At 51.3% G+C, this 14,634-nt stretch overlaps 1 protein-coding gene across 2 annotated transcripts; it reads right to left on the bottom strand.

Annotated features, from left to right (window-relative positions):
• Positions 1 to 42: 42 nt before the first annotated feature.
• LOC119947641 lies at positions 43 to 12,849 on the bottom strand. Of its 2 annotated transcripts, XR_005456509.1 has the most exons (6): positions 12,720 to 12,849; positions 6,222 to 6,440; positions 4,462 to 4,687; positions 3,389 to 3,568; positions 1,925 to 2,984; positions 43 to 587 (listed from the first exon to the last, which is right to left on the bottom strand). XR_005456509.1 is itself a non-coding variant. In XM_038769228.1 (5 exons), exons 1-5 carry the CDS (start codon positions 12,765 to 12,767, stop codon positions 2,059 to 2,061), a joined length of 1,599 nt encoding a protein of 532 aa, XP_038625156.1. In that variant the 5' UTR covers positions 12,768 to 12,849; the 3' UTR covers positions 1,276 to 2,058. The 2 variants fall into 2 exon arrangements, 1 of the variants encoding a protein (XP_038625156.1); XM_038769228.1 differs by lacking the exon at positions 43 to 587 and having other exon boundaries at positions 1,276 to 2,984.
• Positions 12,850 to 14,634: the final 1,785 nt, after the last annotated feature.

Below are 14,634 nucleotides of genomic sequence, written 5' to 3'. Positions count from 1 at the left end.
TGCCTTTCTTACAAGAAGATCCACCGAATCACTTCGCCGAGATGCAGCTGATAAAAATGGACAGTGATAATGCACGATAGTCGCAAGGGGATTTATTGGTCCCGTCTTGCTGCTGTGAAGTTTTCAGAGGTTTAGAAGCCATCCCGACCGTGTCGGATGGGCTGGGGTGAAGAGGAAGGCCTGTGGCCGCCTCCACTGTGTATTTTTAACCTAGGTTTACAGAATATGGGAGTAACCACCGAATGCTGGGGATCTGCTAGAGATGACAAATCTGGAGATAATGAAAGGTGGAACTTAACCAAGGGAAAGCAAGCCTTTACGTTTCCAAAGTAAAACAAGCTATTCTGGGCAGGTCCTAGGGAAATAGCAATTTGAGATGTGAGGGTTTTCTTCCCTCGAGACCTGATTTCTCTTCTCAATTCAGGTCAGCTGAGCGGGAGGTTTCGGTCTCCTCTGAATCCGTTTTTGTCCCATTACTACCAGCCGGCATGACGCAGTTCCTGGTCTCTGCTAAAGAGGTTGGTGGTGGGTAGTTACTTCCTTGGCATAGTTTCTTAGGACGGCTTCTATACTTCCTTCTGGGCTCCCTGCAACAAAAGAATTCCATGTTATTAGTGGAGAAAGAAGTGCTAAGTTGTGGAAGTCAGTGAGGCCCCAACTTGTCCTTCCCATCTTGGGCTGGGCATCCCTGCCAAGGCCACGGGCGCCGGGCCCTGAGCAGTGGGTTCCAAGGTCCCATACCTGAGAGCCCAAGGCATTGTCAGCCCAACCAGGACCCTCATTTAGAAAAGCCACTTTTTCTCGGCTCTTGGGGTCACGAGTCTTCAGGAGGCACTCCGTAGCCGACTGATACGAGAAAGTCATTTTGCCCGAGAAGTAAATAAAAACTTTGAACTTTCAGGCCGGGGACAGGATGGTGATGGGGCTGGTGGTTTGGGCTGAAAGCGGGGGCCGGGCTTGCTGCTGCTGTCAGATTGGGAGAAAAGTCATCTATTTTTGGACTGGTCAGGTTCAGGAGGGTTCTCTGGGGAGTTTTGCCGGGGGGAGGGAGTCAACGTCTAAGAGGGGCTCCTTTATCAGGATGAGTAGGAAACCGCTGGTCCAGACGGTGGCCGGGGGTGGCTCAGCAGTCCCCCTGCGCCCACCAGACCTCCCAGAAGCAACCATTTTAAATCCTCTGACCCAGCCATTTCACACCGTTGGGCTTCCTTCCGTTCGGCCTTCCTCGGCCTCTCGTTAACTTCTGCAGGGTTGAAGGCAAGCCCCACCTAGACTTGATGGAGGAAAGCTCAGACCCACCTTCCGGTTTAGGATTTGGGTTTGGTTCACCTCCCCATTCCCTCACCCAGCTCAGCCTTTTGTAAAGAGAGACTTGCCAGAGACCGGATTCTCTAGCCCAGGTCCCACAGGCCTGGTTTATCACCCAAGGAGCTTCTCCTCGGTTCCTCAGGTAAGGAGCAGGAACAGCCCAGCAGGCCCAACTCCCTGCCGGTGGGCTGCTGAGGGTGCCATGTGGGCAAGGGTGGCCAGGGCCTCTGGACCAGAGCCACCGCCCTGCCTGCCCCGAGGAGCCAGCTGTGAGGGAGGTGGAGGCCCAGGCGCTGGTTGGCTGCACTAAACAGCTTGGTCCCTCTATTGCTCCAGGAAGTTGACAGCGTCGGGGTCTCACAGCGTTGGTTGGCCCTCAGGGAGGCTGAGACCCCCTGTGCTTTTTTCCCACAGGACCTTCTGCCAGGAGCAGTGAAGGTCCCTGGGCTGATGCTTCCTCCTCGGCGCTAGACAGGAACCCACCTAGGGCTATCGGGCCACCTGGTCACCGGGGGAACTAGTCCTCCCACCAGGTCACTGATACCGACAGGTGGGGTCCCCTATGACTGGGTTCTGGATGGGCTGCAGACAGTCCATGGGCACAAAATCCAGCTACCTGGCAGCAGCCTCCCCTCCAGTCAGTGGCCGGAAGGAACGGGGCCAGGCCTGGGGCAGGATGGTGGAGATGAGGCTGGTGGTTTGGGCTGAAAGCCGGGCGCCGGCCTTGCTGCCGTCAAGCTGGGAGAAGAGTCATCCTGTATCGGACTGTTCGGGAGTAGGAGGGCTTTCTGGGGAATTTGGGGGGTCATCTTCTGAGATGGACTCCTTAATCATGGAGGGAATGAAGCTGTTGTTCCAAGTGGTGATTGAGGGCGGGTAATAGCCCCCCCTGCGCCTGCCACGACTCCCAGAGGTGACCAGGGAAGTTGAGGCCAAAACCTCAATTTGGCAGAGGTTGCTTTCCTCCAGTGCTTCCAGCTGCCTCCTGGCCAGCCCTTCCTTGTATTCCGGCAGGCTTGGCTCCTGCAGTTGGGCCTCTGGCATCTCCCCCTCTTCCACCTGTCCGGAATGCTGGCCAAGCAGCCTGAAGCCGGCCCCCGGCTTCTCGGGTTTCCCGGGCTGCCCCTTGGAGCCCAGCGCCGGGTCAGCGGATCCCAGTCCGGAGAGCGACATCTTGCTCTTACAGCAGGCGCTCGATCTGGGCTTCCTCCACGCCCCCACCGCATCCGCAGCCAGTTCGATGTTGACCACGCCTGTGTTGAGGAGGCGGGACTCCCCAGACGCTTGCCGGGTCAGTGTCACGGGGAAGGCCCTCCTGGGCAAGTGTGGGATCAACTTGCTCCCTCTGGGCACCTTGGGCGCCGCTCGCTGGGATAAACCTTCCAGCTGGGCATGGAGGTAGTCACACTGGCACTTCAGGGCCTCCTTCTCCTGCTTCTGGATGGCCAGGGCCTCCCCCAGGTTCTCCACCGTCTCGTTCATGTGCCTGATGATGTCCATTTCAGACTTGTTAAAGAAGGAGGAGCCCAGCAGCTCGGTCAGCATAGCCCGGATTTCCTGCACGCACGTGGCAACGACGGCAGGATCGTGCAGCATCTCTTTGGTGGTAGGGGGCTTCACGGCCGGGCTCTGGAGCCCCCTCTCCCGCCACCGTTTCCACAGCATGCCTTTGGTTCCTGGGTGGGTGGAAGAGGTGAGACAGAATGACCCCTCCTGCTCCGGGCAAATCAGCATCCACCCCGGCCCCAGATGCTCTCACTGTCCAAAGGAAAGAATGCCGTCCCACCCGATCCTATTCACCCGAAGGCCGAGGGCCGGACTTTCTCCTACACTGGTGCAGTGGGGACAAAACCTGTTTCCTCCAGGCTGGGGCCAGAAGCCTGGTGCTCTGGAGGAAGCGCGTCTCCAAGCGCAGATTTCAGTTCCTTCAGGCCCTGGGCCCTCTGGGGACCCCCAACCCCATTTTTAGACTGTGAGCCCGCTGTTGGGTAGGGACTGTCTCTATATGTTGCCAACTCGTACAGTGCTGTGCACACAGTAAGCGCTCAATAAATACGACTGATGATGATCTGACACCTACTTGCTCTCTTCTGGCTGCGTTTCTTCTCTCCAATGAGGTGGGAGCAGAGGGTCACCAGGGAGCTGACTCCTCTGTCCTTGGTTATCAACACCAGCGGGAGCATCTGGGCTATGATATTCGCCCACTCGTCTTTTGCCACATGCCTGTTCTTGCTGGGCAGCTCCTCCGAAAAGATGAACCCTGGAGCGCAGTCAAGAAAGGAAGCTTGAGATGTCACGACGGGCGGCGAACCCCACGGGGTAGGGGGGTTGGGCCTGGGGACCTTTCCACCCACCCCGCTTCTCCCCAGCCAGGGGAATCCTGCCTATGGAGACCAGAGTCGGGCTAGGGCGGGAGGTCAGTGGACACAGTGTGTCCCAGAAGTAGGGGGGGTCTGCAAGGGTCATCTGTTCCGGCCTGGGATCCAGTCTGGTTTGAGACTGCAGAAGAGGGGCAGTCTCTTCTGAGAGCCTACTCTGTGTCGGGAAGTTCTTCCTTGCCGCTAACCCAAATCCCACCTGCTGCAGCTCGGGCCTGCGCTTAGAACAGTTCTTCGCACATAGTAAGCGCTTAATAAATGCCACCATCATCATTATTATTATTATTCAGCTCCCCAGCTCTTGTGGAGAAACGGGAGGGTGGTCGGTTGTCTCCCGAATCATGATGGGTCCCTTGTCCCTCCCCCAGGGTGCTCAGAGGGCACGGTTAAGTCATCCCTGAGTCTTCTCCCTCAGGTCGCCTGGGCCTGGTCCCTGGAGTGCTTCCTCCAACCTCCCCTGCTCGAGGACTCCCCGGAGTGCCTCCTCCACGCAGCCTCTCTCCCTCCTTCCGCCACCGGAACGCAGATGTGGGTTTCTTTGGCACCGGCAGTAATGGGCGGCTAAAAGCGGGGTGAGGCCTCTAGCAGTGGTAGGTCAGCCCTGACGAAAGCGGTTTCCCGGCCCCACTCAGAAGCACTCCGGTCTGGTGAGACCCCTTGGAGGGGGAGGCAGGGGCATCCCCCCCCACCCCGCAGTAGGACCCCTGGGGCGGCAGGTGGGCCCACCCTCCCCCAAGTGCTAGGCATCTCCTGCTTCCCTCCCCAAGGAACAGACCCCAGTTATTTATCCAGGTGAAGATGTCTTCCAAAAGTCTCTCCTGCTTCTGGGCTGAGCTGGTAACGAGGTTGAGCTTCTCCAGAAAGTGGGCCTTGCACAGTTTCCGTTTGCTCTTCCCCTGGGGGGTCTCCGGGATGCTCAGATCGAAGCCTGTCTCTTCTTGAAAGCGGCTGATCATGTTGACGACTCGGGTCTTGATGTACGTCACCTCCCCTTCCATGCCCTGGAGGGGCGGGGGCGAGGGAGAGATTTGCTGTCTGCGTCCCCCACGTATACGTATAGGTTGCCAATTTGTACTTCCCAAGCGCTTAGTACAGTGCTCTGCACACAGTAAGCGCTCAATAAATACGATTGATGATGATGATCTGCAAAATGCTTATTCAGTACCTACTTCAGTCGGTCAACCGTATTTATTGAGTCCTTACTGTGTGCAGAGCACTGTACTAAGCGCATGGGAGTACATATTTGTTACTCTGTTTATTTTACTTGTGTATATCTATTCTATTTATTTTATTTTGTTAGTATGTTTGGTTTTGTTCTCTGTCTCCCCCTTTTAGACTGTGAGCCCACTGTTGGGTAGGGACTGTCTCTAGATGTTGCCACTTGTACTTCCCAAGTGCTTAGTACAGTGCTCTGCACACAGTAAGCGCTCCATAAATACGATTGATGATGATGATGATGAGTACAATATAACAGACACATTCCCTGCCCACGATGAATTTACAGAATTTACAGTCTAGAGGAGGACCTTACAGTCTAGAGGACTTGATTATCCTATATATAGATAATATATCTATATATTAGAGAAGTAGCGTGGCTCAGCGGAAAGAGAACGGGCTTTGGAGTCAGAGGTCAGGGGTTCAAATCCCGGCTCCGCCAATTGTCAGCTGTGTGACTTTGGGCAAGTCACTTCACTTCTCTGGGCCTCAGTTCCCTCATCTGTAAAATAGGGATTACAACTGTGAGCCCCCCGTGGGACAACCTGATCATCGTCAATCGTATTTATTGAGCGCTTACTGTATGCAGAGCACTGTACTAAGCGCTTGGGAAGTACAAGTTGGCAACATATAGAGACAGTCCCTACCCAATACTGGGCTCACAGTCTAAAAGGGGGAGACAGAGAACAAAACCAAACATACTAACAAAATAAAATAAAAAGAATAGATATGTACAAGTAAAATAAATAAATAAATAAATTGAGTAATAAATATGTACAAACATATATACATATATACAGAATCAGCATGGCTCAGTGGAAAAGAGCCCGAGCTTTGGAGTCAGAGGTCATGGGTTCAAATCCTGGCTCCGCCAATTGTCAGCTGTGTGACTATGGGCAAATCACTTAAATTCTCTGGGCCTCAGTTGCCTCATCTGTAAAATGGGGATGAAGGCTGTTGAGCCCCACGTGGGACAACCTAATCACCTTGTATCCGCCCCAGCGCTTAGAACAGCGCTTTGCACATAGTAAGCGCTTAATAAATGCCATCATCATCATCATATACACCTGATCACCTTGTATCCCCCCCTCAGCGCTTAGAACAGTGCTTTGCACATAGTAAGCGCTTAATAAATGCCATCATCATCATATACACCTGATCACCTTGTATCCCCCCCTCAGCGCTTAGAACAGTGCTGTGCACATAGTAAGCGCTTAACAAATACCATCATCATTATTATTATTATTATATACCCCAGTGCCAAGTACAGTGCCTGGAACAATAGTAAGCACTTAATACCCCAATTATAATTATTAATACCTGTTTGTGCCAGACGTAGCGGAAGCCGGGCAGGGTATCGTCTGATGACACCGGGCTCTTGAAGCAGACATTTTCCGGCGTGAAAGCCCTGTCTGACAGAACAGGGGTAACGTTGTGGATCCTCCACGGACGGGACCGGGTTTTCTCCCCGGTCCTTGACCCCATGTCCAGCTGTAGGCCGAGGCTGGCGGCGGCGGGGCTGTCCGTATCCGAGAAGACCTACGCGGGACAAAAACCAACCAACTCGGGGACCCGAGGGTATCCAAGACCCGTCTCCTCCTCGTTCCTCCCAAGGTCTGGGCTGTCCTTCTTTGCCGTGGCCTTGGTACTGACCTCGCCGGCCCCCACTGTGACATCACTGTGAGCCCACTGTTGGGTAGGGACTGTCTCTATGTGTTGCCAATTTGTACTTCCCAAGCGCTTAGTACAGTGCTCTGCACATAGTAAGCGCTCAATAAATACGATTGATTATGATGATGATGATCACTGGCTTGGCCGGGGCCTGCCTAGCAGCTGACCCCTGGGGCTCTTAGACCCTTCGTGGGCCTGGGGCCATTTCCTCTCCCTCAATCAATCAATCAATCAATCAATCATCGTATTTATTGAACGCTTACTGTGCGCAGAGCACTGGACTAAGCGCTTGGGAAGTACAAGTTGGCAACATCTAGAGACAGTCCCTACCCAACAGTGGGCTCACAGTCTAAAAGGGGGAGACGGAGAACAAAACCAAACATACTGGCAAAATAAAATAAATAGAATATATATGTACAAGTAAAATAAATAAATAGAGTAATAAATATGTACAAACATATATACAGGTCTATATGTATATATGTATGTATATACTGTGTGCAGAGCACTGTACTAAGCGCTTGGGAAGTACAAGTTGGCAACATATAGAGACAGTCCCTACCCAATACTGGGCTCACAGTCTAAAAGGGGGAGACAGAAAACAAAACCAAACATACTAACAAAATAAAATAAATAGAATATATATGTACAAGTGAAATAAATAAATAAATAGAGTAATAAATATGTACAAACATATATACATATATACAGGTCTATATATATATATATATATGTATGTATATACTGTGTGCAGAGCACTGTACTAAGCGCTTGGGAAGTACAAGTTGGCAACATATAGAGACAGTCCCTACCCAATACTGGGCTCACAGTCTAAAAGGGGGAGACAGAGAACAAAACCAAACATACTAACAAAATAAAATAAAAAGAATAGATATGTACAAGTAAAATAAATAAATAAATAAATAGAGTAATAAATATGTACAAACATATATACATATATACAGAAGCAGCATGGCTCAGTGGAGAAGAGCCCGGGCTTTGGAGTCAGAGGTCATGGGTTCAAACAGGTATATATACACATATATATATATATATATAGGTATCCCTCCTCTTCCTCTAGGAGACCTACTGGGGTAGATACAAAGTAATCAGGTCGCGGACACTGTCCGTGTCCCGGTTGGGGTTCCCAGTCTTAATCCCCATTTCCCAGATGAGGCAACTGAGGCTCTGAGATGTGAAATGACTTCCCCGTGGTCTCAACAGCAGACACTTAGGAGAGCTGGAATTAGCACACAGGTCCTTCTGGCTCCAAGGCCCGTGCTCTACCTACTGGGAAGCAGCGTGGCTCAGCGGAAAGAGCCCGGGCTTTGGAGTCAGAGGTCAGGGGTTCGAATCCCGGCTCTGCCAATTGTCAGCTGTGTGACTTTGGGCAGGACACTTCACTTCCCTGGGCCTCAGTGACCTCATCTGTAAAATGGGGATTAAGACTGTGAGCCCCCTGTGGGACAACCTGATCACCTTGTAACCTCCCCAGCGCTTAGAACAGTGCTTTGCACATAGTAAGCGTTTAATAAATGCCATCATTATTCATTCATTCATTCATTCAATTGTATTTATTGAGCACTAACTGTGTGCAGAGCACTGTACTAAGCGCTTGGGAAGTACAAGTTGGCAACATATAGAGACGGTCCCTACCAAACAATGGGCTCACAGTCTAGAAGGGGGACACAGACAACGAAACAAAACATATTAACAAAATAAAATAAATAGAATAAATATGTACAAATAGAGTAAAATAGCTGTACAAAACCAAGCTTAATAAATACTACAACTATGATTATTATTACTATTACTAGGCCACGCTGCTTCTCCTCTTCTCCCTTCTACTTGGACTAAGAGCTCTACAAGGGCTGGGGACTTATGACCCACCTTCTTATCTTGTGTCTACCCAGCGCTTGGCTCATTAAAAAGCGTTTAACAAATATCACAATTATCATGACTTTCCTTATCGTGCCATTCATCGAACCACTTCAGCACTTCTGGATTGATCTGTTGGCTTAATTCATCGCTTCTTTGTGTTTTTTTTTTTGTCAGTCGAATCTCTACTGTTATTCTTTTACCCATTTTAGACAAGGCGGTCTGTGCCCACTAATCTCCTTTCGCCCATAAGTTCTGTGAGGTCAGACACAGCTCTTCTAATTTCTGTTGTTGTCCAACGTGTAGCCAGTATGGCACTGTACCCCCCAGCTGGCTCTCAGTCATCGACAGTGGTGATTGGTGCCCAGGTGGCCAAGTGCCCCCCCAAAACATTGGTCCCCAGTTGGCCAAGTGCCCCCCAAAAACACAGATGCAGTCTGGCTGTGGGGGACGGGGCAGCCCAATTCATTCATTCAATCGTACTTATTGAATGTTTACTGGGTGCAGAGCACTGTACTAAGCACCTGGGAAGTACAAGTCGGCAACATATAGAGACGGTCCCTACCCAACAACGGGAGAGACCCAGTTTTATTGATTGCAGATTGGCATTCCCGGTCCCAGCTGCTGTTCCATCAGCGGGAAGTGTTTCCATGGTGCATCCCGGCCGCGTCGGTCGGGGAAGATGGCCGGGTTTCTCCCTCTCCATGGGATGAGCCGGAGACAGAGGCGTAACTGAGGTCAGCGTGTTTTCCCAGGCCGCGGGGGCCCGACGGGCACCGAGGCCCTTCCTGATCATCATCATCAATCGTATTTATTGAGCGCTTACTGTGTGCAGAGCACTGTGCTAAGCACTTGGGAAGTACAAATTGGCAACATATAGAGACAGTCCCTGCCCAACAGTGGGCTCACAGTCTTCCTGATGCAGCAGAACTGGTGGGAAGACCCCGGCCCCAGCCCAGCCTGACCGTGTCTTTTAGACTGTGAGCCCACTGTTGGGTAGGGACCGTCTCTATATGTTGCCAACTTGTACTTCCCAAGTGCTTAGTACAGTGCTCTGCACACAGTAAGCGCTCAATAAATACGATTGATGATGATGATGATGATGATGATGAGTGGCATCATCTGCCCGGTTCTGGGCCAGGTCTCTGTGTCCCAAAGTGTACCGGGCCAGCTGCGTGGGTTTCCTGAGACGCACCCATCGGACTGCCACACTGCCCCGGGGGTGAGAGTCGGGGCGTGTAGAGCCTTCCAGTGCCAGGGCCTTCCTGAGGCTTCCTCCTCCGGGGGCTCAGGGGAAGCAACATGGTGCAGTAGATAGAGCACAGGCGTGGGAATCAGAAGGTCCTGGGTTCTAATCCTGCCTCTACCACTTGTCTGCAGTGTGACAATGGGCAAGTCACTTCTCTGGGCCTCAGTGACTTTGTCTGTAAAATGGGGATTGAGACTGTGAGCCGCATGTGGGACAGGGACCATGCCCAACCTGGTTTGTCTGTATCACCCCAGCGCTTAGAACAGTCCCTGGCCTAAGCACTTAACAAATGCTATTATTATTATTATTATTATTATTATTATTATTATTATTATTCTCTTGGGGCTCCAGCACATCAGGGCACTCTCTGGGGAGCTGTTTCTTCTGCTTGGGGCAGAGGCTCCTGGGCAGAGGCCCAGAGCTTGCGCAGGCTGGTGCCAGACGGACCCTCCCCACCTAATAATAACAATAATAATAATGGCATTTATTAAGCGCTTACTATGTACTATGTGCAAAGCACTGTTCTAAGCGCTGGGAAGGTTGCAAGGTGATCAGGTTGTCCCACGGGGGTCTCACAGTCTTCATCCCCATTTTACAGATGATGATGATGGCATTTGTTAAGCGCTTACTATGTGCAAAGCACTGTTCTAAGCGCTGGGGAGAATACAAGGTGATGAGGTTGTCCCTCGTGGGGCTCACAGTCTTCATCTCCATTTTACAGATGAGGTAACTGAGGCACAGAGAATAACAGATGAGGTCCCTGAGGCCCAGAGAAGTGAAGTGACTTGTCCAAAGTCACGCAGCCAATGGGCAGAGCCGGGATTTGAACCCATGACCTCTGACTCCAAAGCCCGGGCTCTTTCCACTGAGCCACGCTAGCTCCGGGGGGTACCTGGCCTAGGAGCCTTGAGTTGTCAAGGGGTCGTCTCTGGTCATGCTGACGGTGTCCGCAGTCAGGGGAGACCGACCAGCCAGCTGAGCCGGCTCTTGACTTCCATGGGGACCCGACTGAGAGTTTCTTGCAACGCTCAGCCCACTTCTCACGGGCCCCCGGCCTGACTGGCTTCCCCAAGCAGCAGGGGGTCTCTCCAGCGAGGACACCCAACCTCCCCTCTTTTGGCTGCTAAGCATCACCTCAGTTTGTTATATTTTTCCAAGAGCATAGTACAGCGGGTGCTTACTATTCATTCATTCATTCAATCGTATTTATTGAGCGCTTACTACATGCAAAGCACTGTTCTAAGCGCTGGAGGGGGGATACAAGGTGATCAGGTTGTCCCATGTGGGGCTCACAGTCTTCATCCCCATTCTACAGATGAGGTCACTGAGGCTCAGAGAAGTGAAGTGACTTGCCCAAGGTCACACAGCCGACATGTGGCGGAGCCGGGATTCGAACCCAGGACCTCTGACTCCAAAGCCCGGGCTCTTCCCACTGAGCCACGCCGCTTACTACCCCTGCTCCACTTGCGGTTCTGGCCCCCACCCAGCTTCTGCAGCCTCAGAGCAAATCCCCTCTTCCGGCCTGCAGCCCTGTCTCCCGGACCCACCCTGCTTCCTCAAGACGAGCCGGTCCTTTGGAATAATAATAAATAAATGCCATTATTCTCCCCACAGCACCTGTATATGTGTATATATGTTTGTACATATTTATTACTCTATTTTACCTGTACATATCTATTCTATTTATTTTATTTCGTTAGTATGTTTGGTTCTGTTCTCTGTCTCCCCCTTTTAGACTGTGAGCCCACTGCTGGGTAGGGACTGTCTCTATATATTGCCAACTTGGACTTCCCAAGCGCTTAGACCAGTGCTCTGCACACAGTAAGCGCTCAATAAATACTATTGATTGATTATTATTGCAGAGGAGGGGCGACAAGGGGGATCGGGGGGGGGGGGGGAGGGACCTATGGTGGGAGAGAGGGCTGTGGGAGGGTTGTACCTCTTCCTCCTCCTCCTCTCCCCGCCGGGCGGGTGACCCCCAGGGTACCCCATCCGATTTTGGGGGGCTTTGGGAAGAGGAGGAAAGGGGCTGCCCCACTTTCTAGTGGTGATGGGGAGGACTGATCCCTCTGAACCCCCGGACCCAGGTTCCCCTCCCTCCCTCTCCCCCTTCCTTCCTTTTTAAAAATTGTATCTTTATTAAGGCAGGCATTGTTATTATTATCATTAATAATAATAGTATATAAGTGCTTTCTGTGTGCCAAGCACTGTTCTAAGCACTAGGGTAGATACAAGATAATCAGGCTGTCCCACGTGGGACTCACAGTCTTAATCCCTATTATACAGGTGAGGTGACTGAGGCACAGAGAAGTTAAGTGGCTTGCCCAAGGTCACAGGGCAGACAAGTGGCGGAGCCGGGATTAGACTGTGAGCCCGTTGTTGGGTAGGGACCGTCTCTATATGTTGCCAACTTGTACTTCCCAAGCGCTTAGTACAGTGCTCTGCACACAGTAAGCGCTCAATAAATACGATTGAATGAATAAATGAATGAATTAGAACCCACGTCATCTGACTCCCAAGCCTGTGCTCTTCCCGCTACGCCACGGTGCTTCTCTGCGCTTGGGTAGATACCAGGTAATCAGATTGGACACAGTCCATGTCCCATACGGGGTTCACGGTCTTAATCCCCGTGTTACAGATGAGGTAACCGAGGCACAGAGAGGAGAAGTGACTTACCCAAGGTCACACTGCAGATGAGTGGCAGAGCTGGGATTAGAACCTAGGTCCTTCTGAAGTCGAGGCCTGTGTTCTACCCACTAAACCACCCGATTCCTTCCCTCCTTCCCCCCCATCTTCCTCCCTTTTCCCCTTCCCTCCCTCCCCTCCTCTCCATCCTGAGCCGGACTCCAGGTGACCGCCTCCTCTGATCCGGGTTTTCCTTTGGGGAGAAGAAAGCAAGATGGTCCAGGCGTTGCCAGCCTGCCTCTCCTTCTGTTTCTGTGTCTCTGTCTCCATCTCTCTCTATCTCTCTCCCCCCTACACACCTCCCCAGTCATGTCTGTCCAGGGCTAGAGCCTCACCGGGATCCAGAAACGTCCTGCCGCCTTGGGCCCACAGCTCCTCACCATCCGATTCCGGGCCGTGACGGTGAGCCCCCAGCCTGGGGCCCATTGGCAGCGGGGGTGGAGGCTGCGACCCCATCACTTCAGCCCGGCATCGCTCGCCCTCCGCACTCCAGACACGTTGCCATGGAAATGGTGCCTTCCTCTTGCCTCTCTGCCGCCCCGGCAACCTGCAGGAATTGGATCTGGCTGGGCTCTGGGAGGGTTTTTCCGACCCGCTCTGGCCACTGGCTCCGGTGAGGAAGGGTCCCGGGGTGTCTGCTGCTGTTCTAGACTCTAAGCCCACTGTTGGGTAGGGATTGTCTCTATATGTTGCCAACTTGTACTTCCCAAGCGCTTAGTACAGTGCTCTGCACACAGTAAGCGCTCAATAAATTGATTGATTGAGGTGTCAGAGGTTCTGTTCTGTGCCATCGCCTGCTCCCATTCATCCTAAAAGCTTCCTCGCAGGGCGTGCTGCTGTGCCCCCGTGAGACTAGGCCAGGGCCTGGGGATGATTCCACCAGTCAATCATGTTTGTTAATAATGATGATGGCATTTATTAAGTGCTTACTACGTGCAAAGCACTGTTCTAAGCGCTGGGGAGGTTACAAGGTAATCAGGTTGTCCCACAGGGGGCTCGCCGTCTTAATCCCCATTTTACAGATGAGGGACCTGAGGCCCAGAGAAGTTAAGCGACTTGCCCAAAGTCACACAGCTGACAATTGGCGGAGCTGGGATTTGAACCCATGACCTCTGACTCCAAAGCCCGTGCTCTTTTCCACTGAGCCACGCTGCTTCTCGAGCACTTACTATGTGCAGAGCACTGTACTAAGCACTTGGGAGAGTATAATATAATGAGAAAGACACATTTCCTGCCCACAGTGAGTTTATAGTTTAGAGGGGGAGACAGGCCCATGCTCTTTCCACTAGGCCACATTGCTTCCTGGGAAGGTTCTGAAGATGCGCTCAATAAATACGATTGATTGATTCCCCACAGCACCTGTATATATGTTTGTATGGATTTATTACTCTATTTATTTTACTTGTACATATCTATTCTATTTTATTTTGTTAATATGTTTGGTTTTGTTGTCCGTCTCCCCCTTCTAGACTGTGAGCCCACTGTTGGGTAGGGACCGTCTATATGTTGCCAACTTGGACTTCCCAAGCGCTTAGTCCAGTGCTCTGCACACAGTAAGCGCTCAATAAATATGATTGATTGATCTGATTCCCCACAGCACCTGTATATATGTATATATGTTTGGACGGATTTATTACTCTATTTATTGATTTATTTTACTTGTACATATCTAGTCTATTTTATTTTGTTAGTATGATTAGTTTTGTTCTCCGTCTCCCCCTTCTAGACTGTGAGCCCACTGTTGGGTAGGGACTGTCTCTATATGTTGCCAACTTGTACTTCCCAGGTGCTTAGTACAGTGCTCTGCACACAGTAAGCCCTCAATTAATACGATTGATTGATTGATTGATTGATCTCCTGGATCTCCTTGGCTCACAGGACTGGGAACACCTGGGATCATAATAATAATGATGGTATTTATTAAGTGCTTACTATGTGCAAAGCACTGTTCTAAGCACTGGGGAGGTGACAAGGTGATCAGGTTGTCCCACGGGGGGCTCACAGTCTTAATCCCCATTTTACAGATGAAGTAACTGAGGCACAGAGAAGTGAAGTGACTTGCCCAAAGTCACACAGCTGATAATCGGCGGAGCCGGGATCTGACTCCCCCTTTTAGACTGTGAGCCCACTGTTGGGTAGGGACTGTCTCTATATGTTGCCAATTTGTACTTCCCAAGTGCTTAGTACAGTGCTCTGCACATAGTAAGCGCTCAATAAATACGATTGATGATGATGATGATGATGATGACT

Source organism: Tachyglossus aculeatus, chromosome X5, assembly GCF_015852505.1.
Source record: "Tachyglossus aculeatus isolate mTacAcu1 chromosome X5, mTacAcu1.pri, whole genome shotgun sequence".
Classification (NCBI taxonomy): Eukaryota; Metazoa; Chordata; class Mammalia; order Monotremata; family Tachyglossidae; genus Tachyglossus; species Tachyglossus aculeatus.
This window is presented reverse-complemented; position numbering and strand designations above follow the sequence as displayed.